We start from the raw sequence: 27,949 nt of genomic DNA, 5'->3' as shown, positions 1-27,949 counted from the left end.
ATTACCAGTACAATGATCAGGAGCTACAATAAGATAATTCGGCCAAGTTCCTAATGTGTCGTTTAGCTATTATTAGGAGCCTCAACTAATGCGTAGACAACTTTTTGTCACGACCAACCGTTTACAGTAGCCAGCAATACAATAAAAATAACTGTGTAACAAGTTTCTTTTAAGAAAAATCAGTCTGCCATTCTGTCGTCTGTCACTCGGTCTCTCAGTTATTTGGTCCTTTAGGGGCTCCAGCACTAGTCTTATCAATTTATTTACAGTTTAGTCTATCACTTTGACGCATAATGGAGGCATGCATTCGCGGGTTTTCTGTCGATTGATAGTTAGAAGGCACCTTCGTAATTAATAAAGATGCAAGTTTTCCAATAGTTAGCCAGGCTATGAAGCTCTATCCTATAGAAAAAAAAACTTACACCCAACTTAATAAAATGCTAGCGTTTGATGTTTTAATTCACATTAATGGTTGTCATCTGACTTAAAATGATAGAGTTTACACTGTATAGTAACCAATACATACTAAAGAAATAAAATTTTCTATATGAAAAGGGGCACCCAACGAGAAAAATTTACCATGGGTGTCGGAATACCGTTTTTGCATTTTTGCGTTTTGTGCATTTTAAAGCCTTATTTTAATCGCTAAGAAAAGTGTATCTTAGGGAACGAAATATTATTACCCGAAGTTGTGAGCCGCTGTTGCCTTCTCAAAAATCGTAGCTGGCCTTTACTCGTACCCAAAACGAATTTTTCTCTCTCCGAAAACAGCAGACCTTACTTTCCCCATGACACGAAAGTTTAAGCTGCAGAAGTATCCAGTTTTTCATCGCACTTTAATCCGAAAATCGTAGGCGATTATAGTTCTTCCAAACAGATTTTCGCCGAGACGGTCAGTTGGGTGCCCCTGTATGAAAAACATTACGTCGGATTGTGATTATGAAAACTTCCATGTACGTTTAACATAGCACGACTTTAAGCGCCAAACATTGATCATCATCTCAGCTCAACAACACGGTGCTGTGACACAAATAGTGCAAGACAACAAGCTAACTTTTTTGCTAACTAGCCTAGTGGCTAGTAACACCTTTGATTTCACTAGCCAAAACCAATATTCTACTAGCCAGAACTTTCAAGCATGGTTTTCTTTTTTTTTTTCCCCAAGCCAGCGGAGACAAAACACAGTGACAAATCGGACAAAATAGGTTTATCTTCCCAAATCCATGGAAAGTCTGTGTTTCACAAGAAAAACACTTGCGTTTTCATGGAGGCACTTTGCTGTCTTCATTGGGTCTTTCCCTCGCTCCTACCCACAGCAGAATAATCTCGGGTATCCAACGTAACCGAATCTTAAATGTGTACATGACAGCTTTTTTGAAAGCGTTCACGTACGCGACCTCTCACCCTCGTTGTTCATGCAACCTTACCCGATCACTGATAAACGTTACAACCTACACATAATGCTCGATTTCCCAGGCTGGCTAATAATTAGCAGAAGCAGTTTTCTTTCACTTGTTGTTTTCGTCACTGGAAAGTCCTAAAAGAAGCTATCAATGATCATTTGTTCGCTTTTCGGTAACTTTAGCTTGTCCACATTCTTTGATATATGTCAACAGTGTACTTGTTAGTTCTGTTCTCTCAGAGACATTTCAATTTGCGTTTTTTTTTCACAAAACTGCCTGAAATTTCCACTAGCCATTTTGGCTAGTGAAAATCCAAAATCTACTAGCCAAAACTGCAGTTCTACTAGCCTTTGGCTAGTTGGTTACCGTTAGTCTCGAGCCCTGCTGTGAACAAGCCTTTAATTACTGCTTCTATTAATACTGCAAAAGTCCTTTTTACCTTATCGGCTGCGAGTAAGAGAGAGTAATAGAGATTTGCTGATGTCACGTCGGCGAATAGATCGGAAATCTATCGACGAAGCAGCGAGATGCGACATTCGCAGCCACCAATATGCCTTTACGTTCGATGTTGTTCAGTTGAAAGAAACTTCTCGCATTCTTAAACAAATAAACAACCAATAGATGCTGGTATGTCCAAAATCCTAGGCTAAGAAACTATCTAGAAACTATACACAAGTTCTATATAAAAAATAATGGGTATTGAAGAATTTGAGCAATTTTACATGCATTAAAAAAGCCAAAAGCATATACCGGCTTCCCTCGACGATTCTAAATGGTTAATAATTCTTTTCGCGATGTGGCACGAAATTTGAAAAGCGGTACACTTCACATAACACGCTTTAATTACTGGCATCTTCTATAAAATACCTTACATCTTTGTGTCACCCATTCATTGCACTAGCGAGTCAAGGTTGTTTTTGAAGCTTAGCCTAAAAACTATGGCTAACTCATGTCGCCAGATGCCTATCGTACAAGTAAGCAACCAAATAAAGCCAATTGGGTGACCATGGAACTTGTTACTGCTTAAAAAACGCGTAGAAATATTTTAGTTCACGAAACTAGGTGCTTTTAATCTCACTTGAGTAATCTCTTCATTGTTCATTGTCTTTTCCTGCAAAACCTGCAATAAAAAGGACAAATAATAATTTAACTTTAATTGATTCTCTTCTTTATCTACAACTAGGAATAGCCAAGGATTGGAACTTGGAATTCTACGGCTGCCCACAACTGGTAATGTCTTGTTTGCTTACCTTAACTACTTGCGACCTTTTGGGGTTTTAAGTTTTCTTGCGCTTTCATTTTACTGTTTGGTCCTGTTTACTGATGGGACATACATAGGACGCGCGTGTACCATTAACGCTTGATTCTGGCTTAGCAGTTGTAGCATTTCCCATGACTGATAAAGGGCTAAGTCCCGAAACGTTTTGTCCTAAACTGAACTTAGCACTTTTTAACACTACTTCTATAAGCGCTTTTTTGCCCTGCCGACGGCTGTAAGATTGAAAAGGTTTACTTCTTCGAAACAGTTCATCGTTTCCAGCCTTTCCAATGTATATTATTAAACAAATTTCTTAAAATGTAAAGGACACTGGGTTGGAATATATTATAATGCATATCCACTCAATATTTCCTCTTATCCACGTAATATATATAACTTTTTAAAACTTACCTTTATTTTCCAAAGTCAAATGTCACGTTATCTCCAATAAGCATGAAAGGCGCCCACTGCCTCACGTCAGAATAGCCATTAGCTCTCATCCACCTCATGGCCCCATGAAGGCATTCACTGGCACTCTCCCCACGAACAAGGTGCTCGTAGAAATGTCTCATGAACTGCTCTGTGGCACTGTCTTGTATCGCCCACAGCGCCACTAACACTGAGCGTGCACCGGATCCCAGGAAAGCTCGAGCGATTCCAACAACTCCTTCGGCTCTTACCCGTCCACTTGCACTGTGACAACAGCTAAGTACTACCAGTTTAGCACGCACTTGAATTCGTGAAATCTCAGACATTGTTAATAAGTAGTCTTCTTCTTGAGGAACTCGATTTGCAGTGCGTACAGGAGCAAGGGCAATTTCTCCTCTCTCGGCGTCACCATGGGCAGCGAAATGTATCAGACTTACTGAGTTTATCTTTTGAAGCACAGCCTGTTTGGTTGCATGCTCTCCTAATAAAGGTTGAACGTCCAGCAATTTTCCAATCATCTCCGCTTCCTTTCCAGCAAAAGGCAGTCGAGATATGTTTTCACAGCTTCCCTTGAAAAACACCTGGCCAACCATAGGATCCCCCACTATCAGAGCACCAGTCTGGCTGTGATAGCCTGTTGGACTGTCCTGGATGAGCTTGAGAGTCGTCAAAGACGGAACAATACGAATCCTGAAAGCCTCGGACAAATATTTCCCATTGTCATCTGGTAACGCTGCAAAAGGAACTTTGTACAAGCAGCTATCAGGTACAATAATGATCTCAGGTTCCTCAAGTAATTCAACCACATGACTGATGATCACTTTATAATACAGGGCAAGACTTGGTTCATGGTCTTCATTGTCTTCATCCTCTTCTACGAGACGGTTTGATTGGTCACACAGACCAGGATTCTGTTTGGAAATTTCGTTCTTTTCATACTTTTCTGCGTCGTTATATTTCTGTACTTCGTCGGCCTTTTGTTGCCCCTCGTTTAAAAAAAGCAAAGATCGATCCTCACAGTTTTTTTGAGTCGAAAAAACACAAACCTTGTTAGCATAAAGTTCAGCTATATTTCCCAGAGATCGAAATGACACACGCCCACTTGTTCTAAGAATTGACAAAAATATTGTCTTGGAAAAGCAAGAAATGTAGAGACAAGTACAGTGACTTTCTTTCTTCATGATGTTTGTAATGCTAACCCAAGACTGCGGATTGACGGAGACTGGTCCTGTGTTGTACTGAGCTGACATTAAGTCCGCCAGAGCTCTGGCCCTTGCTAGCTCTGAGACACAAAGAGCTTGAAACGGATTTTTGGAAACCAAAAACAATGTTTTGAGTATGCCGAACAAATAATCGCGCTTGTCTGAAAAATGCAATTTGAATTGATCATTGTCTCCAAGAAAACGTCTCAATTGTTCACTCTTTTGAATGCTTTGATACACATTCTGAAAAGCTTCCTGAATCTTCCCTGTCAGCAACTTCGCCCATGCAAGCTTACAGTGGCACGTAAACTCTTTTTCAGAGTATCCAAACTTTTTACAGATTGCAAGCGCCTTCTCCAAGTGTTCCTCTGCTTTAACACATTCGCCGACATTCTGAAACCAGTTTCCCAGGTTTCCATAAGCTACTGCTTCTACATTTTTCACACCGATTTCTTTCGCAATTGTTAGTGCCTTCTGGAAACATTCTTCAGCCTTGACCAAATCACCAACACTCTGAAATACAGTTCCTAGGTTTCCATAAAATGATGCTTCTCCTCTTCTATTGCCAATGTCTTTTTCGATTGCAAGTCCTTTCTCAAGATAATCTTGGGCCTTGAAATATTCACCGAGAAAATGTGATGCCATGCCTAGGTTTCCATAATCTGCTGCTTCTCCTTCTCTGTCTGCAAGTTCCTTCTTCAAAGCGAGAGCCTTTACAAGACAGTCCTCGGCCTTGGCATATTCACCAAGAGATAGAAGTACCGCTCCTAGATTACCCAAAACTTGTGCTTCTCCTAGTCTGTCGCCAATTCCTATATTGACTGCAAGTGCTTCTTCTAAATACTCTTTAGCCGTGACGAGTTCACCTAGAGAAGACAACACATATGCCAGGTTTCCACAATCGGTTGCTTCCCCTGGTCTGTCACCAATCTCTTTCCTAATCACAAGTGCCTTCTCAATGAATTCCTTAGCCCTTTTGTATTCACCTCGAGAATTAAATATATTTCCTAGGTTTCCAAGATCTTTTGCTTCCCCTTGTTTGTCACCAATTTCTTTCCTGATCGCAAGTGCTTTTTCAAGATATTCTGCCGCCTTTGTGTAATCGCTAAGACATCCAAATACTTCTCCAAGAAAGCCATAAGCTGACGCTTCGCCTCGTCTGTCACCAAGTTCTGTTACTATCACCAGTGCCTTCTGAAGATAGTTTTTAGCCTCGGCATACTCTGCAACATATTGACAAAACTTTCCTAGTCTTTCATAATTGGCTGCCATCCCATGTTTGTTGCCAATTTCTACCATAATCCTAAGTGCTTTTTCAAAATACTCTTTAACTCTGGCATATTCGCCTAGAGATTGAAGCACAGTTCCAAGGCCTCCGTAACAGGAGGCTTCTCCATATTTGTTACCACTATCTATGCTAATTGCAAGCCCTTTCTCAAAATAATCTTTAGCCTTAGCATATTCACCAAGAGAATGGCACACATTTGCTAGGCTACTGAAAAAAGCTGCTTCTCCTTCACTACTGCCAATTTCGTTTTTGATCACAAGTGCTTTCTCAAGATATTCTTTAGCCTTGTCATATTCACCAAGAGAGTGAAGCACAGTTCCAAGGTTTTGGTAAGATGCTGCCTCCTTCTTTTTGCTTCCAATTTCTTGACTAATTGCAAGGGCCTTCTCGAGATATTCTTTAGCACGAAGAAGTTCACCACGATATTGAAACAAACCTCCTAGGTTTACGTAAAATGTTGCCTCTCCTTCTCTATCGCCAATTTCATTTTTCATCGCAAGTGCTTTCTCAAGATGTCTTTTAGCCTTGTCATATTCACCGAGATATAGAAACACGGTTCCTAGGTCTCCGTAGTTCGTTGCTTCTCCATCTCTGTCACAAATTTCTCTTGAGATCGCAAGCGCTTTCTCAATATATTCTTTAGCCTTGAGAAAATCACCACAACCAAGACACTTACTTCCCAAGTTTCCATAGCTGGCTGCTTCTTGAACTTTGAAACGTCTGTCCTCATCAAGAAAATGGATAACATTTTCCAGTTTTCCCCGAGTTGGGACTGCTCCTTTTCTGTCACAAGTTTTTGTATCTTTACACAGATAAAAATTTTCCAGTTTTATGGTTAGATCGCTTTCTTCGGCTTTTTCGCCGCATTCGCTTTGTATGACAAGTAGTTTAATGTGGTATTGCGTAGCACTTGTGTTATCATTGATAAGACTAAAAGCCTTTACCATAAGAGCATAGATGTTTTTGCAAAACAGCTTGATTACCTCCCCTTCCTTTATTAGTGCTTTGTTGTTGAGCAGGATCAGGCATTCCTCGCATACTTCGATGCCCTTTAGAATTCGACAAGTCTTGAAAAGGAAATTTGCAACAACTGTGCCAATAAAGATTGCTTCGAAAAGTTCACCAACGTCCTCCATGGTAGCCTTGTCTGTATATCAAAATAAACAACAGACAAACAATAAACATAAATCTAGTTGATAACTTCTAACGCACAAGTAACATGTTCACAACATAACAACAATTAGTAGAAACTCAGCCGTGTTCTATTGAAAATCCGCGAATCTGATTGGTTCTCCCATTGTTTTCTATTTTAACAATAGAGTGTTTCTGTCGAGGAACTATCGGCTGATAGTTGCCCCGCGGAAATTTGATGTTCTTAAAACAAATAGTAGCCCGAGAAGCGAAGCTTCGAGGGATAATATGCTAGTTTTAAGAACATCAAATTTCCAAGGGGCAACTATCAGACCGATAGTTCCGAGACAGAAACACTCTATTGTTTTTATTGTTCACCACTAAATTTTCTTCCGCGCGCACATACAAAAACGAGCATCGTGAATTGTTTTTACTTTTCAGGATAAAAAACTCAATTGAAAGCCGAAATTTAACAAACGAAACAAAACCAGACAAGAAACCCACGAAATGCAGTGAATTTGGTTGGGTTTTTTTGTCTGCAGGCACGCTTGTTTACAAAAAAAAAGTCACCGGCGGGCACTATCGATCCGGGCATTTTTCTCGGGAGGGCACTATGGGCTGATAGTGCCCTCCGGCGGAAGGGCAGTATCGCGTCACGTGTTCAATTTAAACCAATCAGAATCGGAGAAAATTTAGTGTTGAACTATAATTGCCGATAGAACACAATCACAATCAATCTTTACAGGGTCAATTTTTCTTTATATTTGGCTTAAAAGTACATAAAATTGTAGGTCTTAGACTACAATTATTTACAGGTTCTACTAAAACAATTGCGCCTCGTTGACTATTCGCTCATAGAAAACTCGGGCTCGTAGTCTAATTGTTAATTAGAAATCAGGCATCGCGTGAAAATCTGACAGTCACAGCACCAAGATATGTAAAAAAAAAAACTCAATTTGCAAATTGAAGTCCTGAAAAAAGAATATTGTTTTGTTAGACTGACAGATCTTAATTATCAAATTTGAATACAAGTCGGAAGCACACAGTAACGTTAACTTAGTCTACATGTACGCTTCCCAAACTATTTGCCAAACTATAAATGCAAGGTGATTTTTGTGTATCTGCACCCTGGGAGTGTCACCTTGTTGCAGTGGTGAAGCTTGCATGTCTAATGTGCCTTATCCTAGTTTTAACTTTTAGAACCTCAGAAATGCTGTTGTAGGCATACTGGTAAATATTTGCACTTCTTGAAGATGCCAGCCAGTATAAAATTCTGGCACTTTTGTCTTAAGGAAACTATTTTGAGCAGGCCCCTTACAGAGCCAATTTTTTGGATGACCACTCCCTTTGAAGCCATATGTTCTGGCCTACTTCCAAATGTGCAATAAAACCAACTGACATTGAACTGCCGGGCCAAGTTAATTCATTTTAGAAATGTTACCAGTGGTTGTATGAAATAATCTGCCTGCATGAATATGAACCACTCAATGCTCACGCCCACATGATTTACAAGATTAAATTTTATTCAAGATGGTGAAGATGTGAAGACTGTGACTAAACCCTTTTAGCCTCCATAGAGTCAAACCTCTATCAAGCGGCCCTCTGTGAAGTAGTCAACCTCATTTTAAAAAGTGGTCATTTATCAAACACCTGAAATTGCTTCCCACATTTGCTGTAAATTATACCTCCATTTAGCGGTCACATCTATTCAACAGATGCGGTCACCGTTTAGACTTCCCATTCATCTAATTTTATTGTATATTACCTCTTGAAACGGTCACCTAGCTACATGTAGTTAGATTGCAATTTGCATTATTAAAACAAGACGATAAGCAAACCATTCCAGTTTCACGAAATCAAGCAGTATTTTCTCAACTAACATGACAATTTTCTACTGAATGCAAACGGAAAGTTTTAAAAATTGGAAAAATTGGTAAGGGTGGGGGAGTTTGGTAAGCTGGTCAGCCCAGCAAATAATAAATTATTATTAATTAAAATTATTTTCCCCCCACTTTCCAACTGCAGGCCATAAAATATGACAAGCATCAATCGTTTTAAAATTTGAAATCTTACAAATTTTAACACCCTATTGAGGGAGACGCGATGGCCTAATAGTAAGCATGCTGGACTCTAAATTAAACAGCCCGGTTTCACGCCCTGGCCAGGGTTATTGTGTTCTGTTCTTGGAAAAGACAATTAACTCTAATTTTATTGCCTCTCTCCACTCAGGTGTATAAATGGGTCCTGGCAATTTAATGCTGAGGGGTAACCCTGTGATGGACTAGCATCCCATCCAGGGGGGAGTAGAAATACTCCTGGGCTCGTCATAGAACTTAATGCTACAGAAACTGAGATGAGCTCCACTGGTATTAGTCACTTGGCTTAACACAGAGTTCACCTGCATTTTCATCTAACAATCACTTTGTTTCATAACCACTTTGTATGATAACCAACTGAAGGTTCTGACCAAAGTAAGGGAATACTTATGTCTAATTTACTGTTTTTCACTACATGGGCTTGCGTTTACAACAAAAAATACTTATCATGCTTTCAATGAAATGAACAAGTTTGTACAAGGTAATTACATAAGTGCTATTATGAATTACAGTAAGCAATTCTCATACAACATCAATCAGTCATTTTTGTGAATCAGATATTTGCACAGTATTGCTAACTTTCAGTGGTGATTTGAGCGAACACTGATTATTTCCTTGACATACACAGTCAGGCCTGTATATCTTTACTGTTTGTTCAGCAAGCCATAAATTTTGTTGACCTAGTACACTTTAAAAAGGCAAATCCATTCCATCCAGAATATTTTTAACAATTTTCTGTCATTTTACAAGTAAATTATAATTTTGTGTTGTTACTTTTCTGACTTTCTTTCAAAAACTGAAATAGCCTGACACCAGATTGTGCATAATTTATAACAAAAGTGGCATGATTACTGAATAGCATTAGTGGATATTTGAGCCACACATCTCTCTTGGGAGTAAGCACCCTTGGGGGGTGGTGAGGTGGCTAGAACTCAGGGACCAGCAAATAAAATAAAATAAAATTCCAATAAATCCAGTAAATTAAAGTTTTAAATTAAAGCTATTAACAAGGTAAGGTGTCAGTACTTACTATGCCATGGCACTTTAGATTTTGTTATCATTTTCAAACTAATCAGATCATGGACATAATACATACATGTACAGTTTAACTTATCAGTTCAAGAAAAGTGCAACATAATTATTTGGGTTTGGTATGAAAACAAAAACATCTGAGCAATTTAGATTGAAACACAAATGCAACCATATGGTAAAAGTTTTATATTAGGCTATAATTTATAGATCATAAAATCACTTTTGGAGCTACAGTATGGTACATGTATTGCAGAGTACCCTACAAATGAGATTCATCTGGTCAGAACTCTTTGAATGAAGGGCATGGCATGAAACAATTTCACGGCCTTGTACACAAAATATAAACCCATGGGGGGGGGGGGGGGGTACTCCGGCTTGTAAATGACGGAGATGACCGAATGGAGGCAAAACTCAGGACCCAAAAAAATCCCTAAGTCTTCCGACATTACCCCAAAAAACCCCTGGACCAGAAATAACCCCCCAAAAAATCCCTTGTCAAACTACTCCTAAATTGCCAGGAAGGGCAATAATACACAAAGAAAATCATAGAAAATTGAACGCTTGTGTTTGTTTATTCAACATACCATAAATACGCCAAGGCCACGCCAAGGCACTTTAGTTCGTTTTTAATACCCCCAAAAATCCCCTATTTAAATCAAGTCATCCAAAAAATACTTGCCAAATCTTCCAACCCAAAAAAATCCCGGAATCAAAAATTTGAAACCCCAAAAAATCCTTCGATCATCCCTGTCACTCCCCCCCCCGGAAAAAATAAAAAAAATTTTTCTATTTTCTTACCATAAAAAAAAAAAAAAAAAGCTTTTTTTTTAATAATATTTTATCTCAAACCAAAAAAAAAACAAACCCGAAACGAGACACCCAAAAAAACAACACAAAAAATAGTATAATACCCACTTTAGTGCTCAGCGAGGATCGTACTCGGTCACCGTGCTCAGGTTACAAATGTGAACACAGCCTTAATTTTTTTATCCTATGTTGCAGTGATTGGGGGGGGGGGGGGGTCAAAAAAGTTAACTTGATCCTAAAAGATGGGCTGGAAAGGTTTACTTGAGCCTAAAGGGGAAGGGAGGGGGGCATAAAAATTTTTGATGTTGCCTCCTCCCATTCACCAAAACAAAACCACCCCTTCTCCATAAATAATAGCCTGCGAATACATCCGCCTCTCATTCGCGTCCCGCAACGAAGAGCGAAACACGAAGAGAGACGTCTGCGATTCACGGCCAGAAATTCCATACTGATGACGTAAATCTGTCCAGAATCCGGACAGGAGCGCTGATTGGTCAGCTAGTTAATTTACATAATGAATGCGAAATATAACACTTCATTACACAAACAGTAAAAACCGGATGTTATTGCGGACTAACAGTTGACCGGGGGAAGGATCGTGAAACTACACCGAAGCTATACCTTAAAATTTCTATAATATTTATAATTCATATATAATTGGGAAACAAAAAGAAACTGCTTTATAACAAGATGAACGACCTCAGATGCACAGAAAGGACGCGCCACAGCGGCCGTTAAAAATAGATCAATTTTGTCACCTAACTTTTATTGTTGACATAAAGGCAGCCGGCAAAACAAACAAGCAACAAAAATGTGAAATACAGATAACCAGAACAACCTGAGCCATCCACAACCAAAGAATAAATGCTACAGAAAAACAGAATTTTAATTTGACAAACAGCGGGGAAAAAAGAAACTAACTCAGAAGAATTGTTATGATCGTTGCGGTATCGGTATTTACGGCCCAACACCTCCGAGAGTTGTGCTCAAGTTCCAAAACAATGTCATCTAGTGATTTTGCAGCTTATTTTTCCAAATTTTACTAATGTGCAACTCGTATAGGGATTTCTAATTTTCGTGATGAAGTTGTCCGGCGTAAACATAGTTAGTACTAACTATGGTGTAAATGACCCCTAAATGTGTCCTTGACTGCCTTGAAAGTGTTTGTGATCAAGCAAGTAAATTATGTGCGGCTGAAAACAAAAAATATAATTATGCAAGACCAACTGCGTGTGGTGTGGGAAATCCAATTAGTGGTTAACGTCATCAGTATGGAATTTCTGGCCGTGAATCGCAGACGTCTCTCTTCGTGTTTCGCTCTTCATTGCGGGACGCGAATGATAGGCGGCTGTATTCGCAGGCTACATAAATAATGACCACTCCCTGACAGGGTGTCAAGTGACAAATGACATTCAGAAAATAGGAAAATAGGAAAGACTGTAGCCAAAAAAAAAAAGGATTTCTCACCCTAAAATAGCAAAAAATAGGAAGCTTTCGCCAAGTTCTAACAATCCCTTAACAGCTCCAACCGCCGCATGGGGACAGAGGTGGTTTGGGAGGGACTCCTTATAATGGACTCTACAGAGAGGCTCCACTCAAAAGGGGTATCTTTTTCACTGCCTCCTCCACAGGCTTTTCCAAGGTCGATTGAGCATGGATTCTGATTGCGAGTCGGGGTTGGGAGGATTGGCAGCGAGCGCGTAGCGCGAGTGGGAGTATTGCCTTTTGGAAGCGAGCGTGAAGTGCAAGTGGGAGGATTGGGAGTGAGCATGAAGCACGAGCGGTGGGTGGTGGGAGGGGGAAAAATTCGCCCCCACTTTCCTCAATAATTAACTAGCTTTTCTCCCAATGATCGCAAGCGACTGGGCACGAGGCAGCCATTTTCATGCTGTAGGTATATAAAAGTGAAGGGCTTTCATGAATTGATGTCAAAAATATTTAATGAAAGGGTAGGGGTTTGGACCTTGGAGCATATAAAATATGTTTGGAGTTCCCTTCCCCTACCCCACCAGGATCCCAACAGCAACTGCTGTACTTAGTATTTAACAGACAAAATGTCATGCATCCTCAATATAATTTACACAAATAAACAGGGAAGGAAAAAAAAATTGAAATCCACTTGCCTAGTGGCCCAGAAAATTTCAGTTTTTGCTTGCCCCAACTAAAATATTTATTTTGCCATCACTCTGACTCCTCAGACTATTGAGGGTTATTTTACTTGCCCACTGCTGAGCCACCAAAGTTCTATTTTCACTTGCCCAAGAGCAACATTAATTTACTTGCCGCAGGCAATGAGAACTGGTCTTTTCCTGCCCTGATGTTATGGCATTGCTGTATGAGCAAAGACTACCAATATCAACTCATCTACAGTAATTGCCAAATTACAGTGGACCCGAAAAATCCAAAAAAGTGACCCAAAACTGAAAAGCAAAAATCCTTCCAGTAATATCAACCCCTCCCAAATAAAAGTTTATGTGCTTATATATCTAGTAATAGCTCTTAAAGAGAAAAATTAATATAACTTTCAAATATTATAAGCCCTTATTGTAGAGATTTTTTTTTGCTTTTTACATTGCTAGTAAGAGTATGTAAGCTCAGTGACCTGCAATGTTCATTGTATAGTACTTGTTTTTTTTTAATAAGATATTATGTTTAGATAATTTTAGAGAGTTGTATATATATGCAACTTAAATTTTAGATGAAGTATATCCCTTAAGAATATAAGCCCTATTCTCTCCCCCACGCCCTGTATAAAGTGCCTCCCCAAAAATAAGCACACTTGAAAGGGATGTCAAGCAAAATATAAACCCAGGGTTTAGTTTTGGAACATTACAGTACTTCACAAAATGCATTTAATTTACAATTACCTCCACAGCACCTCCCAGGGTGCTTTTCTAGCATGCAAAGAAGTTAGTGTCCGCTAGCCAGGGGCTAGGGCAAGCTTTAAAATACAGTAGAACCCCGGTAACTCGAACTCTGAAGGGAAACAAAAAACCGTTCGAGTTAGCGGGATTTCAAGTTATCGGGGTAGATTGAATATTTAATTTGCCAAGTTAATAATTGATAGCTTACTGATTTTTCAGCACCTCAGTATATAGCACAGTGCAAATTAAACTTATCTCGTCAGAAACTCTAATACGATCATAAATTCTTAGGATAAGATTGGAAAAAGGCTGTCAAAAAGGTGATCTGTTTTGTTGCTCTAATCAATGGGCAACCGTGGCGAGTTGCAAGAACCGGAATTCGGGATATCGGGGTAAATTTGACCCAAATTTTGATCAAGGGAAACGAAATTTAGTTCGAGTTAGCGGGGTTTTCGAGTTATCCGAGTTCGAGTTAACCGAGTAAAAATGACTTAAAAGTGAGTTCAAATCCAAGGGAAATGGAAGTATGTTCGAGTTAGCGGGGTTGTTCGAGTTATCCGAGTTCGAGTTACAGGGGTTCTACTGTATAAGCCCAGGGCTTAGTTCTAAAATGTCACTGTACTCCATAAAATGCATTTAATTTACAATCACCTCCCCAGGGTGCAAAGAAGTTAGTGTCTGCTAGCCCAGAGCAAGCTGTAAAATTCAATTTCTTTGCACCCTATAATTTCCCTTCAAAAGTGGGAGGGGAAAAAGGGTAAATTTAAGTAAATACACATACAAACAGTAGGAAACGTAGAAACTTGACACCCTGCCCTAAGTAAAATTCTGTGAAAATGTAGATAACTTGCATTTAATTGATGCCGGGCTCGGGTGATAATAAATATCTGTTGCAAGGTGTGATCTTATCGTGGTAGGATAAAATATTTATTTTTGTCTGGCTTGTTGTAGCTTTACTTTGAGAAAGCTAAAAGTTAGTTTTATAGAGACATTCTGTGTTATGAAGGTTATGCTTCTTGTTATTAATTTGATCGAGCGCTTTGTCTCTTGAGCTCGGTGATTAGGTTTTACTGTTTACCTTCTCTGCCGTTTGTATTACTTGATTCAAATGTAGATTTAAAATCTCGTGGCACTTATTGCCACTGTTCACTAACACCTCGCTTCTCGGAAAAAGCTCATAAATCAAGATTTCACTGAAGCCTGTAGGTAGCTGACCCAACACATTTTTTTTTTCTAATAATGCTTCGATGCATGCCTTTTGTTTCTCCTTTGAACTTTAACATGCAGAACCCGTTTTTCACACATTTAACATCACGTGGCTTAAAGTAGCCAATCACAGTAAGCTATTCGACAGGCGAACGGTTGGAAAAGCATAAGCAATGGTGTGTCTACAGGTGGTTTTTTCTTCCTTCGCGCTTCGCACTCGCTTTGTCGTGCTTGGCGCAACAGGCAAAATAAACCACCTGTTCTGCAGGCTAGACCTTGATTGGCCATTTTGTTTTCAAATAGCCCACCAAAACCATCAATCTGTAGCAGAAATGTTTCTTTTTCTGTAGGAAAGCTTTGGTGGACAAAAATGAAACAACCTACTTTAAAACAAAACTGACGAATTTTTTTGGCCGGAAACTGGGCAACACACTGTACAGACAGGTCATAGACAATCATGACAGAAACTATATGTAAGCTTACACTCATTCATAATTCACAAAATTTCCCCGTCTTCTAAATCTCTTCTCACGGTTCGTGTATAAAAAGAGCCATATTCCGTTGACGTCGTGTTATACTCCTTCCGACTTACAGCATGGCAAGATTGACCAAGTAGGTTTTTATAAGTGTGATCTCCGAGTCAGTTCCACAGACGTGATTTAGTATAGCCGACCGCGGCGACATCAGCACATGTTGTGTTGTGTCGTATTAAACTCTAGAAATGATTTCATTTTACTAATAAATCAAGATCAAACATTAGGGATTGTAAAAGCGTCGGTAAGAAAAGGCTACTCACCACGTTTTCGAATGTTTCCTTTTTATCCATGCAATCCAGTCGGAATTCCCCTCAAATGTTGTTCACTGAATTCACGAGTAAGAGTCGCTGAGCCCGCAATACGTTTAATCAGCACAATCGGCAATGCCTTGGGTTTGTACTTCGTATATGTTAATTACTAGTAATAATCATGGATTAGCGGAGTGCGTTCGAGACAATTTTCGTCGTCTTTACACGACTGACCTCCAAAGACGCGAACACAAGCACGACAACTTCGTTGTTTATGCGCATCGTTACTGCGCACGTAATTCATGTCGCAATAATTAAGCGCGCGCTGATGGTCGCCGTTCCGTTCACTTCGCTTGCAGCTTTTAAATGGCCGGTAACTCCCAATTTTATTACATTTCTGACATGGGTAACTCATAATCTCACAAAGGTGAAAGTTTTACAAAAAAGTCAATGTGTAAGATTTTCGCGCGGACGTACTAAACTTCAAAGCGACACACGAAACGACTCACTCGATTTACACTTTTTTCAGGGCGTTAACAAAACCCGGATCGGACCGGATCGGATCGGATCGGACCGGATTAACAAAACTCGGATCGGATCGGACCGGATTGACAAAACCTGGATCGGATCCAAAAAAAGTCGGATCACCGTAAATTCCCGCCAAAATCGTCACGTGATACCTAAAATCGAAGATGGCGAGAAAGGAAGTGAGTGGATGTTCGCTGTGTGTTGACCCTGCTGAAATGCCGAGTCCCGTTCCTAGAGTGCGAGGTGAAGATTAAAGTGGGGATATGAACAAGAAAATTGCGATAGCAGTGATTTCTCTCACTGCTGTTGTGTTTCACATGTAAGTGTGATCTTCGAACTCTTAGAAAGGTATAATACCAATTTGTATTTCTTCTAGTTTTAACATAAATACAACAGCCACATTCCACACATTCTCACAGCCTTCGAAGCACTTCGATTAAATTTAATATTTACCTTGTTACTCATTTTGAACGATCACAACGGCAGAAATTTATCGGCACTTACGGAATAATGCCAACACGTTTTGATCTAGAATTGAAGAACTTCAAGTTGGGAAGTTGGGAAGCCTGTGACTTCCATAAGGCTTAGCGGCCCTAGCGAGAGAGAAAAAAAAGGTCGCCATGTTTGTAACTGTCGTAAGGATTTTTGTATGTTTGCATGTTTACAAGCGGAATGCTCCAAAACAATGTAAGTTCTTTCACTGAGACAACCCAGTTTGAAATTTACAGCATTGATTGTTCATTGTTCGTTATTTTTGTAACACTTTTCAGCGAATCGCCTGACATGATTACGTTTGGATCTGAGACCCTTCGGTGATCCTTGTGGTCTCGATGATTGAAATAAATAAAACAAATTCTGCGACAACAATAGGGAAGAGGTGTGATTTTGCTCAGTCAAGTAAGTTTTAACCGAAAATAAGCCACCCCTATAGTATTCAGTGCAGAACGAACACTTTAAAATATGAAGTATCGTTTAATGCTAGACTTTACCTTTGACATTGTTATATTTTACTACTCTTTAGCTGTCCGAACTTTTTTGGATTCCTGCTGCTTGTGGGTGTATATAGATCCCCACTGTCCATTATCAAATGTGTGTTTTACATGTTTATAAATAAACTCAACACAAGAATAACTTCAACAAGCTGGTGGTGTCTGCATAGAGCACTCTGCCATAAACCTACTCAGTCCTAATTTTCCATTACTAATGTGAACACATTAAATTGAAATTCGATGACCGTTTCATATTTGTGAAGCAATTGTGAACGCAGTTAAGGGGTGTTCCTATCTTCATTTATATAATAGTATGGACATGGTTAAGAGTTCTTGTTTGGTCTGCTTGCTTCAGCCAAGTTCACACTGGGAAAATGTTTGAAGAAAAATGATAGCAACACACTTTGCATCTTGGCTGCTATTTGCTTTACACATTTTCTTGGGCTTACGTTAGCTTAACAAATGTGAACGGGGCTAAATGAAAGAACAACAACAAAAAGTTCTCGTAAATTTCACGGGAGGAGGTTGTTAGTGTGAATGAAAGGTTGCTTTCGACACTACAACTAAAAGTTACTCTGTCCAGAAACCATCCAAGTTAAGTAATATCATGAGTATTCGAATTATGTGCGAATAATTCCAAACCCTCGGAGAAGTTCTTCATGTGTAGGCAGGAAACGAGCATGGTCGGTTGGCTTAAGCTCCAAATCCGTCAGCGGATTGAACTTTGGATTCTTTTCTTTAATACATTGCTCTCTTAGATGGTAATGCGTCGTACCGTAATGCACTTGTAGTTTGCCACCTTTCATAAATGACCGGTATTCTTTTGTTGTAGCCACAACGTCTTCTGGTGGTGGGGGAACCTGGCCAGGCACACGGAATGCTGAATTGCAGCCATAACATTGATATGCCCTGCTTTCAGACAGCCATCGGAGGGTGTACTTGCTGTGAGTCGCCGGAGCTGACTGCTGCCTTCCAAGGGATGTTACTGTAGCCGATGGAGTTGTCTTCGACCGCTTACGTACACGTCTTCCTTTACGACCCAGTGGACCAACATTCACGTCCAGGTTGCTAACGGTCGTAAGGTTCCGTTTTTTGGACATTGGCTGCTTGGAATAGAACTCTAAATACTCATGCAAAGTGTCCTCTCGCTCTGCAACTGCTATAGCGTGGGAACATATCTTCAGGGACTTCCAGTTTGCACATTCACACTCCACGCTGCCAGTGTTCTTGTTCATGACTACGTAATTAGGTCTCCCTTGCGAGAAGCTTGCTACTGAAAATGTTGGCTTTCCATCAGATGTCGGTGGTCCCCGCCAAACACTCTTGTTGTCTAAAAGCAGCCGTGCTTTATCAACCATTGCTTCACGTACGCCACTTGAAATCGTTTCCAATCGGGGATCATCGTCCAGGAGATCCAAACTGACAACACCAGTGTTCAGCAATTCCGCGTCACTTTCATTTCCCTCACCTGCACTTGGAGTAGAGTGGTCGGGTACAGTTTTAGTAATCCACCCAAATGATTCTGGGCCCTCTGCAGCATGCAGCTGCTCCATGCTTGCCTGGGTGAGTTTTTGAATATATCTGGTGCGCTCTTCTTGTGGTCTGGAGAGGAAATCTGGCACAACAAACTTCTGGAACTCTTCGCGAATTTCGTAATCTTCAGAAACTCCAGCAACTGCCTGGCAAAATTCTTCGTTCTCAGTATCCACAAGTCTTCGAACAGCTTCAATGGTACCGCTAAATCCCGATTGGGTGTGCTTCTTTACCGACTTGAGACGGTTGTTGTTGGACTCGGCATCATTAGTAAGAAAATGGGACGGAATATCACTGCCCTTTGTGATTGGTGGAAGTCTGGCTGCCTTGCGCACACTTGCGATCATTTTGGTCTTCATCATATCAGCCCTTGCGTCTACCCATTTAAAGACTCTTTCAGCACTATCACCTCTTTCTTTCCATTCCTCCCTTAGCGATTCAAGCTTCACGTCAAATTCCAATGGCGACTCGGCGTCCAGGAGTCCAGGCTGGTAAACACCGTCACCGTCGGCTTTGCCAAATACTTCGTCAGTGAATTCTCTTTGCATCCCTGCCATTCCGTACGAGGTCAATGCTTTCTTGAAGTTTTCTTGCAAGTGGCGAAAACACCGAAGGCTGCGATCCTGTGCATTTGGAAGCTTTTCTTCTATGGCATTGACCAATGCCAGTTCACCATCGGTCCCAGTAGAAAGCACTCCCTGCAGTTCGGGCTTCAAATCAATGAGAGTTTGAAGAAAACCACTGTACGTATTCTGATCTTTGCGATAGTGAATTAGTACAGGACCTAATCTTAAAGGATTCTTTCCCGTGCGTTTACGTTTCAGCAGAAGATCGCGGTACGAAATAGGTGTACATTCGTACGGTCCTAGACGAAAAGTGGGATCAATTTGCACAATGCAAAAGTCAATCTCCGATGTGCTGAACCTCGTCAAGCTTTTCAACTGATCGTCTGACGCGATGACTATTGTTGTGTTTTCCTTCTCAATGCTTACTTTTCGAACAAGAGGTTGTTTGTCAGTTTTCATTTTCAACAGAACTTCCAAGAGCTCATCCTGCTTTTCTCCTCCTTGAACATGAGAAGGTAACGAATCTTTCTGGAGCTGCTTGCGGTAATAGCCTTGCCGTGGTCCGCGTGGGAGGTCACTTAAACATCCAACCTTCATGACGCCACCAGACTCTTGGGTTGCCAGAGAAACTGCATCTTTAGGGCCCACCGAGGTCAACTTCTGGTCCAAGTTTCGCACTACTGATGGCTTTGTTCTTGTGTAGGGTACACCTTTATCGCCTTTGGAACTTTTGTGAGGCTTCATTCCAAATTGAACTTCTTCTTTTTCGTAGACGTACTGTACGCACGCCACGTTATTGACAATTGCACCATTTTGCTCTCTTACGTGCATAATTCTTCTGTGATACTTGTTGTCTTTTCCAACATTCCAGCTGTGATACAAACGCTCAAGTTGACAAATCTTCAGCTTGGACTTGGATGGTACAGCGTTTCGCTGACTGCTGATTATCTCCACCTTCAATTCACTTTGGTTGACATCATCTACTTCAACTGTTATTGTCCGTTTGCCACCATAAGTGTCATACTGTGGTAATCCGTCAGCTCTGAGGTCGTCAAGTGGAATGTATCTCAGATCGATGAGGAACACAGCGTTCATCTGAACTTGCTTTGGCGGTTCCCTGCATTTTACATCATCGTTGGTAGCATTAAACAGCATCTGAACCATCCCTTCCGTTGTGAAACTTCTCTTTCCTTTTGCAAAAATTGGAATGCTCTTGTTACCACTGTAAAGCTCTCCACACCCTTTTAAAGGACTTGCAATAGGAAGTTGATCATCTTCACTTGAGATACTATCAGAGTCCGATCTTCTCCTTTTTCCTTCCTTTTCAGGGCTACTGTCGCTTAGGACAGTCAAGTCCACATCGACTTTCTTTTCCGTCACAATCTTAAAAAAGGACAAGCCAACAAATCAGTAGTTGTTTGTACTTTGAGTAACAGTTAGGTTGGTGTTCGACTTCAACAAATAAGAAGTGCAATTTCATTTTATAGTGAACTCCTTTGTATTACTTGTCAACTTGACAGATGGAAACGCCTTTGCAAATATTGGAAAAGGTCCATAAAATCTTACAAAGGCATTGCACTATTGTGCATCGTACGCTGTTGCCATAGAAATACCTGTGGATATTTTTTTACTCAAATACACTTGGAAAACTAAATACGCTGTATGCATTTACCCAAAGTCCCAGGGGTACTCCCTAAAATGGACTATACGGCGAGACTCCGCGCGACAGTGGTACTTTTTCAGGCTGGAGGTATATAAAAGGTTAGGATTTTAGAAGTTGAAGTACAGAAAAGGGCAGGGAAAACTGTCATTGTGGAATTTAGAAGGCTCTTTAAAAATGTCTAACAGACGCACCTGAAGGCTAATTCATCCGAATATTTTAAGGAGTTACTAGAAAAGTAAATTTGTGTCTCTTTAAGTATATGAAAAGTTTTCCCTTTCCTGTCACAAAATAACATATTAAAAGGTTTGTAGTTTAGACTTCGGGGCAGACCTTCTCTGAATCAAACTTTGTTATCCCTTCCTCATCCCCCACCCTGGGTCTTAAGTACAAAACATGCGAAGACTGCAAAGTTACAATCTAACGTTAACTTGCAAAGGTAGCCAATCATAGGGCGAATTGTTCCTTGCTATTGACTCATAGAAGCCATCAATATAATTTATGCTTACCATTATCGGTTCATTCTTTATTTGAAAACTGTCAGTTCTGTAGAAATAGAGAATAAATCCTTAATCCTTGAATTTGACAATTGTTATTTATTGGATGTACAATATTAACCCTTGTTATAAAGCACCTAAAGCAGAACACAATAGTTAACTAACAACAGCTTCTGCACACCAAGAGAAAAATGAAAAAGGCATCTCATAGACTACGACAAAAGGTGTTAAATTAAATGTTGACCTCAGGCCCAGAATGCCCACCATCACGGTTACGCACTGGTCACGCAATTCACCACACGCAGTTTTGTTTTCAAAGTGTATCATACGATAGGATAAAAAATCAGTCATATCGAAATTTTCATGAAAAAAAATTCAATGCACAGTTCACAGCTGTGTAACCAAATCACGTTTCACAGGAAAAAAGCTATCTCACAACTCACCGGGAAAAAGCCTTTCACGATTTACGCAAAAACCCTTTACCACCATATAAACGTTCCAAAGATAAGTACAAATACCCAAAATAAAAAAAGACATAACTGGTTAAGACATAAACCAGTAACATAAACCAAACGTAAAGTAAAAAACTGATTTTTTTAATGCAAGTGAAAGTTGTAGTCAATAAAATAGAAGATCCAGAAAAATATGTTTACTTTAATAAAACAGGGTATTGCATTTCACAATGAATTTGCATATATCTTCGATTTTATTTCCTAAAGGAATAAACAAATTTTAATTATTAGCTTTTTATGGCAGTTCCAATTTTTTTTTTTCTATTTAAGTGATAGGTGTTCCATTCACGTAAAATTAAAGACAGTTTTAATTCGAGAGTTTCCAACTTTCGTTACCGCAACTATAATATAAGCCGGCTAACTTATTAAAATACGCACACAAGAATCCGTAGCGGCAAACTCGATGACAATCCTTGAAGGGCAAAATTATCAATTTCATTCACATAAAGCTATTGCATCAAGTATAATAAAGTAACGATCATGTACTCATGAATAAATGATCCAGCCACTTTTAAGTTCATTTGGATAAGGTAAACACGGCTTCAGATACAGTTTCGCATGTGCATGCTACAATTTATAATCGCGACGGAACAACACATTGTATTCTCTAAATATAAACGTCCTCGGAAATTTTTTTTGCCCAAACTCGCACTTTTAAAAACTCTGACAACATGAAGATTGTGCCTAAAGTTCCAAATACATGTATGATAATCATTATCTAAAACAATTGGTCAACAACTCAAAATACTGTGCATCGAGCGTAGACCAGTTGCAGTGTTTCATTGATCATTGCTTTTTTATTATAATTTTTGTACAACTTAGTTTCGCATTTGGACGATGTGAACAGACATATGAACATTAATTTGTATCTCCAACATAACGTTTAAGCAGCTAGGGCGATAAGTTAACGCTCTAAGAATAGCCATAGTCTGTGGTTGATCGTTGTCTCAAGCTGTCAAGGTATCTGTTACAAATCATTGTTCGAATAACACACTCGACACTATAAATTGGAAAATTCTATTGGTTACTGCTCAATATAAATTCAAATAAACAACTATAAAGACTGGCGATAAATTATCCTACCAAAGCTACTAAAGGCGATACCGGAGCGAGATATTGACATTGACCACTTTGACAACATCAGTGGAACATGCATCGATAGACCAGAACAATTATTTGCTATCATACCTTTCTCGTTCGAAAACCCGCTTCCTTGATCTTTCAATCTAGGAGTAGAATGCGTAGGCGTAGGTTCAATGAATTATACCTTCTTACTAAGATAACACTGACAAAATAATAAACTATAAAACACACAGCGAACATTCACTTACTTCCTTTCTCGCCATCTTCGATTTAGGTATCAGGTGACGATTTTGGCGGGAATTTACGTTGACCCGCTTTTTTTTCGATCCGATCCAGGTTTTGTTAATCCGGTCCGAACCGATCCGGGTTTTGTCAATCCGGTCGGATCCGATCCGAGTTTTGATAATCCGGTCCGATCCGATCCGATCCGGTCCGATCCGGGTTTTGGTTAACGCCCCTTTTTTCAAGTTCAATGGCTTACTTTAACTCTACTTCCCTGGATGATATGCTTCCCATGACATTTTCGGTATTACTTACTTCGGGTACACGTTCCACGGATTAATTTTGTTTACACAAAAAAAGGCAAATTCGATGCCATTTTGATATGCATGAGATTGAGGCCCTCTTCATGAGGTCGAGGTCACTTGTAGCAGTCCAAAAAGTCTCAAACGGTTATGGCATCAGGCGATCGATACCCGCGGAACCGAACAATAGAACCCGCGGGACTGACGTCGGGCAAACGACGCGATTAGAATGCGTTCTCCTTCGTCGAACGCAATAATGTAACTGAACCTGGGGCACAGTAACATGCACCGTTCCATCCTCGGAGACCCAGGGGTAGTGGGGCGAAACGAAGGAATAAACCGGGCAGAAATCATAACGACGAAAGTTTTCAAGAATTCTAGACCGTTCTAGAATTCTTGAAAACTTTCGTCGCTACGATTTCTGCCTAGAATTAATATTCTTGAAAACTTTCGTCGCTACTATTTCTGCCCGGTTTATACCTTCGTTTCGCCCCACTTGCTGCCCCTGGGTCTCCGAGAATGACACCGTTCCCAACCAGACTGTTTGCAGCCTTTTTAATTTTCAACGCGAAAGAAAAAGCAAGCGGGAAGAACAAGGAAGTGGGGCTGTCTACATCTTTAGAAAAGAGACCATTTTAAAGTGGTAGGGCTAACAAATCTGGCCAAGCATCAGGGGTCACTGTTCCGCCATTTATCATGCGCGCCGGCCATCATATTTTGTATATATAACAGAGCCGTCCTCAATTTGTACACACCCCCGAATACAGTAAATATGTGAAATAAAACTACTTGCTATTTTTTTGTAGTTTCTCTTGCAGTTCTCGTTGCGAGAAACAAACTCCTGTGCGACGCCAGCTATATAGACAATGTCTGTTCTCTACTTGAGGTCATTCGCTAGGTTGTTGAACCTTTCGTCACCCATCCTGGATCTAAGCGACGTCTTCATACGTCAGGCAAATAAGAATAAGCGCTCGCAAGCAGCGCTGGTAGCAGGATTTACAGCAAGCAGCTTTCAGATAGTTTAAGTTTAAGTTTGCGCCTAAAGATAGTTTGGGCCTTCCTGAACTAGCTTCTTTTACGATTCTGGAACCTTTGTCACCGCCGACAGCATGTCGTGGAAACACTATATCTCATCCTCTTTCAACATAACTTCCAAAACACTTAAACGGCTGCCGGGTAGCGTCCCAGTATCAGCATCTTCGCTGTATGATGCTTAAAAAAAACTTGAACTCTCACTCATAGTGGTCACCATTTATAAGTAGCTTTAACCAAGTAGGTCTACATCTGGGTGTGGGGGCTGCAGCTTTCCTGGTTAAAGCGCTGGTCAATATCACTGACGATAAGACCAAGGTCTTCATAGTACACTCTCAAGAGAAAAGTGATCTTTGCGGATAGGTTGGCGCTCCAGCACCAACCTCCAGTCTGGCCGAATGCGTCGATTTCTTGGAAGTAGAGGAAGTCCTTTTGCAAGTTTTCAGTTTTTCATTCAACTCGTAAGAGGATTTTCGATTGCATTGACGTTTGACAATCTTAAATGAAACTATCCAATTTGCTTCACTTATCCCATCAATAACCGGTTAAAAAATCAAAAGGATTTTACCTAGCACACTTTTGAAAAAGCTCGTGATCGTTCTTGATATTCCGAACAGAGAAACAAAGACAAATAGAACACTGAATGTTTGAGTTGGCACAGTGAACCACTATTAAATAAAGGGAAAATGTTTGCCGTGTCTGTCATACGGAAGAAACGCCTGTGAGAATAACTGCTGCCGCGCAGCTTTGCTGAGCCTTTGACTTAGTGAAGAGCATATGCTAGAGAAGACGCGTTTTGTTACCTTCAAGTGTTATAATTCGTACATTATCTATGTCATTTGAAGCCCTAAAAAGTAAACCCAATGAAAAAAGTGGTAGGGCTATAGCCCTACAAGCCCCTCCCTCTCCGCGGTCCCTGCTGTGCTATCACCTTGACGTTAACTAACAGTCTGTCCACTGACAATAACACTGTGGTGAGAAAAAGTGTGTATGAGGTGCCTCCCGTTTTGCGCTGGCGTCCAGTTCGCTTGTGAATATTTTCCCGGGTTCATTGATCGAACAAAAATACGAAAAAATAGAGGGCTGTAAACATTCTATACAATTTCTTTTGCAAGCCTCGGAAAGTCTCGGGCTCGCAAAAAAGATGTTACAGCTGTAAGTAGTCTAGCAAAACTTCGGATTTACAATTCGCTTCCCCTCAAAGGTTTTGGCGAAACAAAATTCATGGCTTTTGAAGAAAATAGGTTTAACGCATGCAAGGTTGCAAGTGCAAGGTTGATCGGACAGCTAAAAGGCTAAGTAAATTTCATTATTTCAGTATTTCATTATTCATTATTTCAGTATTTCGGCAAGACAAAACAAACCTTCTTCAGGGGCTAAGAAGTCTGAGAAATTACTTTATAATATTTAAAATTTATTTAGCCTTTTAGCTGTTAGATCAGCCTTGAATTTGGTTTAACGTTTTATTTTATGTTGCTGATCCTGTTCTTCGCCAAGATCCGGCATTACTTCGCTGCTGTTCGTAAAAGTGGTGCTGGCATTATTCTAGAGGTACCTTGACGCATTATTTACATGCAGCAGGCCGGCAGCAAAAGGAAAACAAACAAGACCCAAAACAAGAGCTTGTGTTGCTTTTCTCGTCTTCGCTTTCGCTCGTTCTATCGCAAGAACCTGGAATATACTAAAATTTCGGCTTTCAAGGAAACCAGTGTAGTAACAGCTACATAAGTTGACATTTTCTATCATTGTTCTGTTTTCTAACTACCGCTCTAATTTGGGACGTCCCATAGATATATTGGTGTTTAACAGCAACAAAACTGAATAACAATTTATGTGCTAGTCAGAAGACAAAAGAAGATGTTGAACTTTTTAATGCTTTTCGATTTCGAAACCAAAACTATATCAAACGTCAGTTGGAATGCTAGTTCCCATGGCCAGGCCTAATTTGGCATGCAAACTATTGTCATGTGCATGGTTTGCAATGACAGGAGGTCAAAGCTCACAACTTCTATTTTGCTCTGTTTTTTTTTTTTACAAGGAATCTCTAACTGTTCTTACTTGGTCAGGTTAAGCAATCAAAAGAAAAGTACACATTTGGTACAAGAGATTTCGTATTTAAATGATAAGTGAAGTGGTGACTTGGAGTAAAGCGAAAATAAGTGAAGAAGTGGTCGCAAGTCAAATACTCGGAAAAAAGATTTTCCAAGTTCCCCAACGGGAGTCGAACCCATGATCATGACCTTCCAGATTTACCGGTTGGAACGTTCTAACCACTGAGCTATGTGCTATATTTTTCCCGAGTATTTGACTTGCGACCACTTCTTCACATGATAAGTCGTAAATTTCTGACTTTGGTCGATTGGGAACTCTACGCTTTTAGAGTTTGCAACTTCTACTGTATAGTTCAACGTCTTTTTGCAACAATTACAATTTTGACAGCAAAAAATCCAACTGATCGAGCATTACTTAACGTTCTAAAGCCACTGAGGATAGATTGCTTCTTTCAGCCATAATTCGACGCGTTTAATTCTTTTAATTTCTTCGTCAGCACTAACTTTATCGAGGAATAAAGATATACTTAATACAACTTAATAACCTAACGACGGTTTGTCATAGCTATGCGTCTCCTCTCAGTCATCTGATTAAAAAATACTCTTTTACTCGAAGATATACACGATATACAGAACAATCTTGGCAAAAAGGTTATAGTGAGCAAACGAAATTAATGTGAAAGTGTTTCCTCTTACTTTTTCTTGCTTTCTAGGAACGTAATGTTAATCTTCATATCCGTACAACTTGACTTTCTCCAACCGCTTCCTATAGTCCCTCTTGGCTATTCAAAATGGTAAATACTTTATATTTGCCAATGAATGAGTGAACAAATCTATTATTTAACTTATCAACATTAAAATTCTGACAAGGAATTTTTTTTTTCCTTTCAGCTGAACATGAAAATTCGGAGCAGCTTACAACATCTTATGCCTTCTTGCTAGCTATCATTAGTGGAAAAACAACCTAAGGTCGCGAAAGCTAAGGAAAATTGTACAAGCCTCTACTTCCTAAAGCTTGTACATGTATAACCATTTTTTAGTAAGGTCACTGCGTACTTTTTGTCAGAATTTACTGCTCATCAGGATTATCCAGTTGCTGAAGCTCCTACAACAAGAATAAAGGATAAAAATAACTTCAGTTGAAATAATTGAAGGTAAATAAATAGAGTACTAAAAAATACTATTATCATCCCAGGGAATGCCCACAATCAAACAGCTTCTCCGACGAGAAGTCCAGGTCATGTTCAGTGCCTAGTGCGACGCTTTTTTTTTTAGGTTTAATATTGAGAATATGGATTACATTGGTAAGATCAGGAAGCAAAATCCTTTTGACACCTCTCTAAAATACCCACACATTTTTCTCAATATTAAACATAGAGCAACAACATTATGCACTAATGGCGAACCACTGTTTTAACGTTTATATTGTGATATTTCCCTTTGTTTTATATTTATTATCATTACCACTCACCAG

General features: G+C 39.8%; 2 protein-coding genes across 2 annotated transcripts in view; both read right to left on the bottom strand.

The window, feature by feature from the left end:
* Window positions 1-449: 449 nt before the first annotated feature.
* Window positions 450-27,543, bottom strand: LOC144655813 (uncharacterized). Its single transcript, XM_078516030.1, has 3 exons — window positions 27,532-27,543; window positions 3,073-6,727; window positions 450-2,523 (listed from the first exon to the last, which is right to left on the bottom strand). The coding sequence occupies exon 2, from the start codon at window positions 6,714-6,716 to the stop codon at window positions 3,075-3,077; it is 3,642 nt and encodes a 1,213-aa protein (XP_078372156.1). The 5' UTR covers window positions 6,717-6,727; window positions 27,532-27,543; the 3' UTR covers window positions 450-2,523; window positions 3,073-3,074.
* The window catches only part of LOC144655829 (uncharacterized), a 27,536-nt gene continuing 25,859 nt past the window's right edge, over window positions 26,273-27,949 (bottom strand). The window contains exon 4 of the mRNA XM_078516031.1: window positions 26,273-27,580. Coding sequence (XP_078372157.1) covers window positions 27,561-27,580 — 20 coding nt within the window. The 3' untranslated portion in view covers window positions 26,273-27,560. The remainder of the gene's footprint in view (window positions 27,581-27,949) is intronic.

Source organism: Oculina patagonica, chromosome 1 (genome assembly GCF_052425735.1).
Source record: "Oculina patagonica isolate OP01 chromosome 1, crgOcupat, whole genome shotgun sequence".
NCBI classification, from domain to species: Eukaryota; Metazoa; Cnidaria; class Anthozoa; order Scleractinia; family Oculinidae; genus Oculina; species Oculina patagonica.
This window is presented reverse-complemented; position numbering and strand designations above follow the sequence as displayed.

Coding starts and splice junctions, on each gene's coding strand:
- LOC144655813 (XM_078516030.1), bottom strand. CDS start 6,716: ATGGAGGACGTTGGTGAACTTTTCGAAGCAATCTTTATTGGCACAGTT.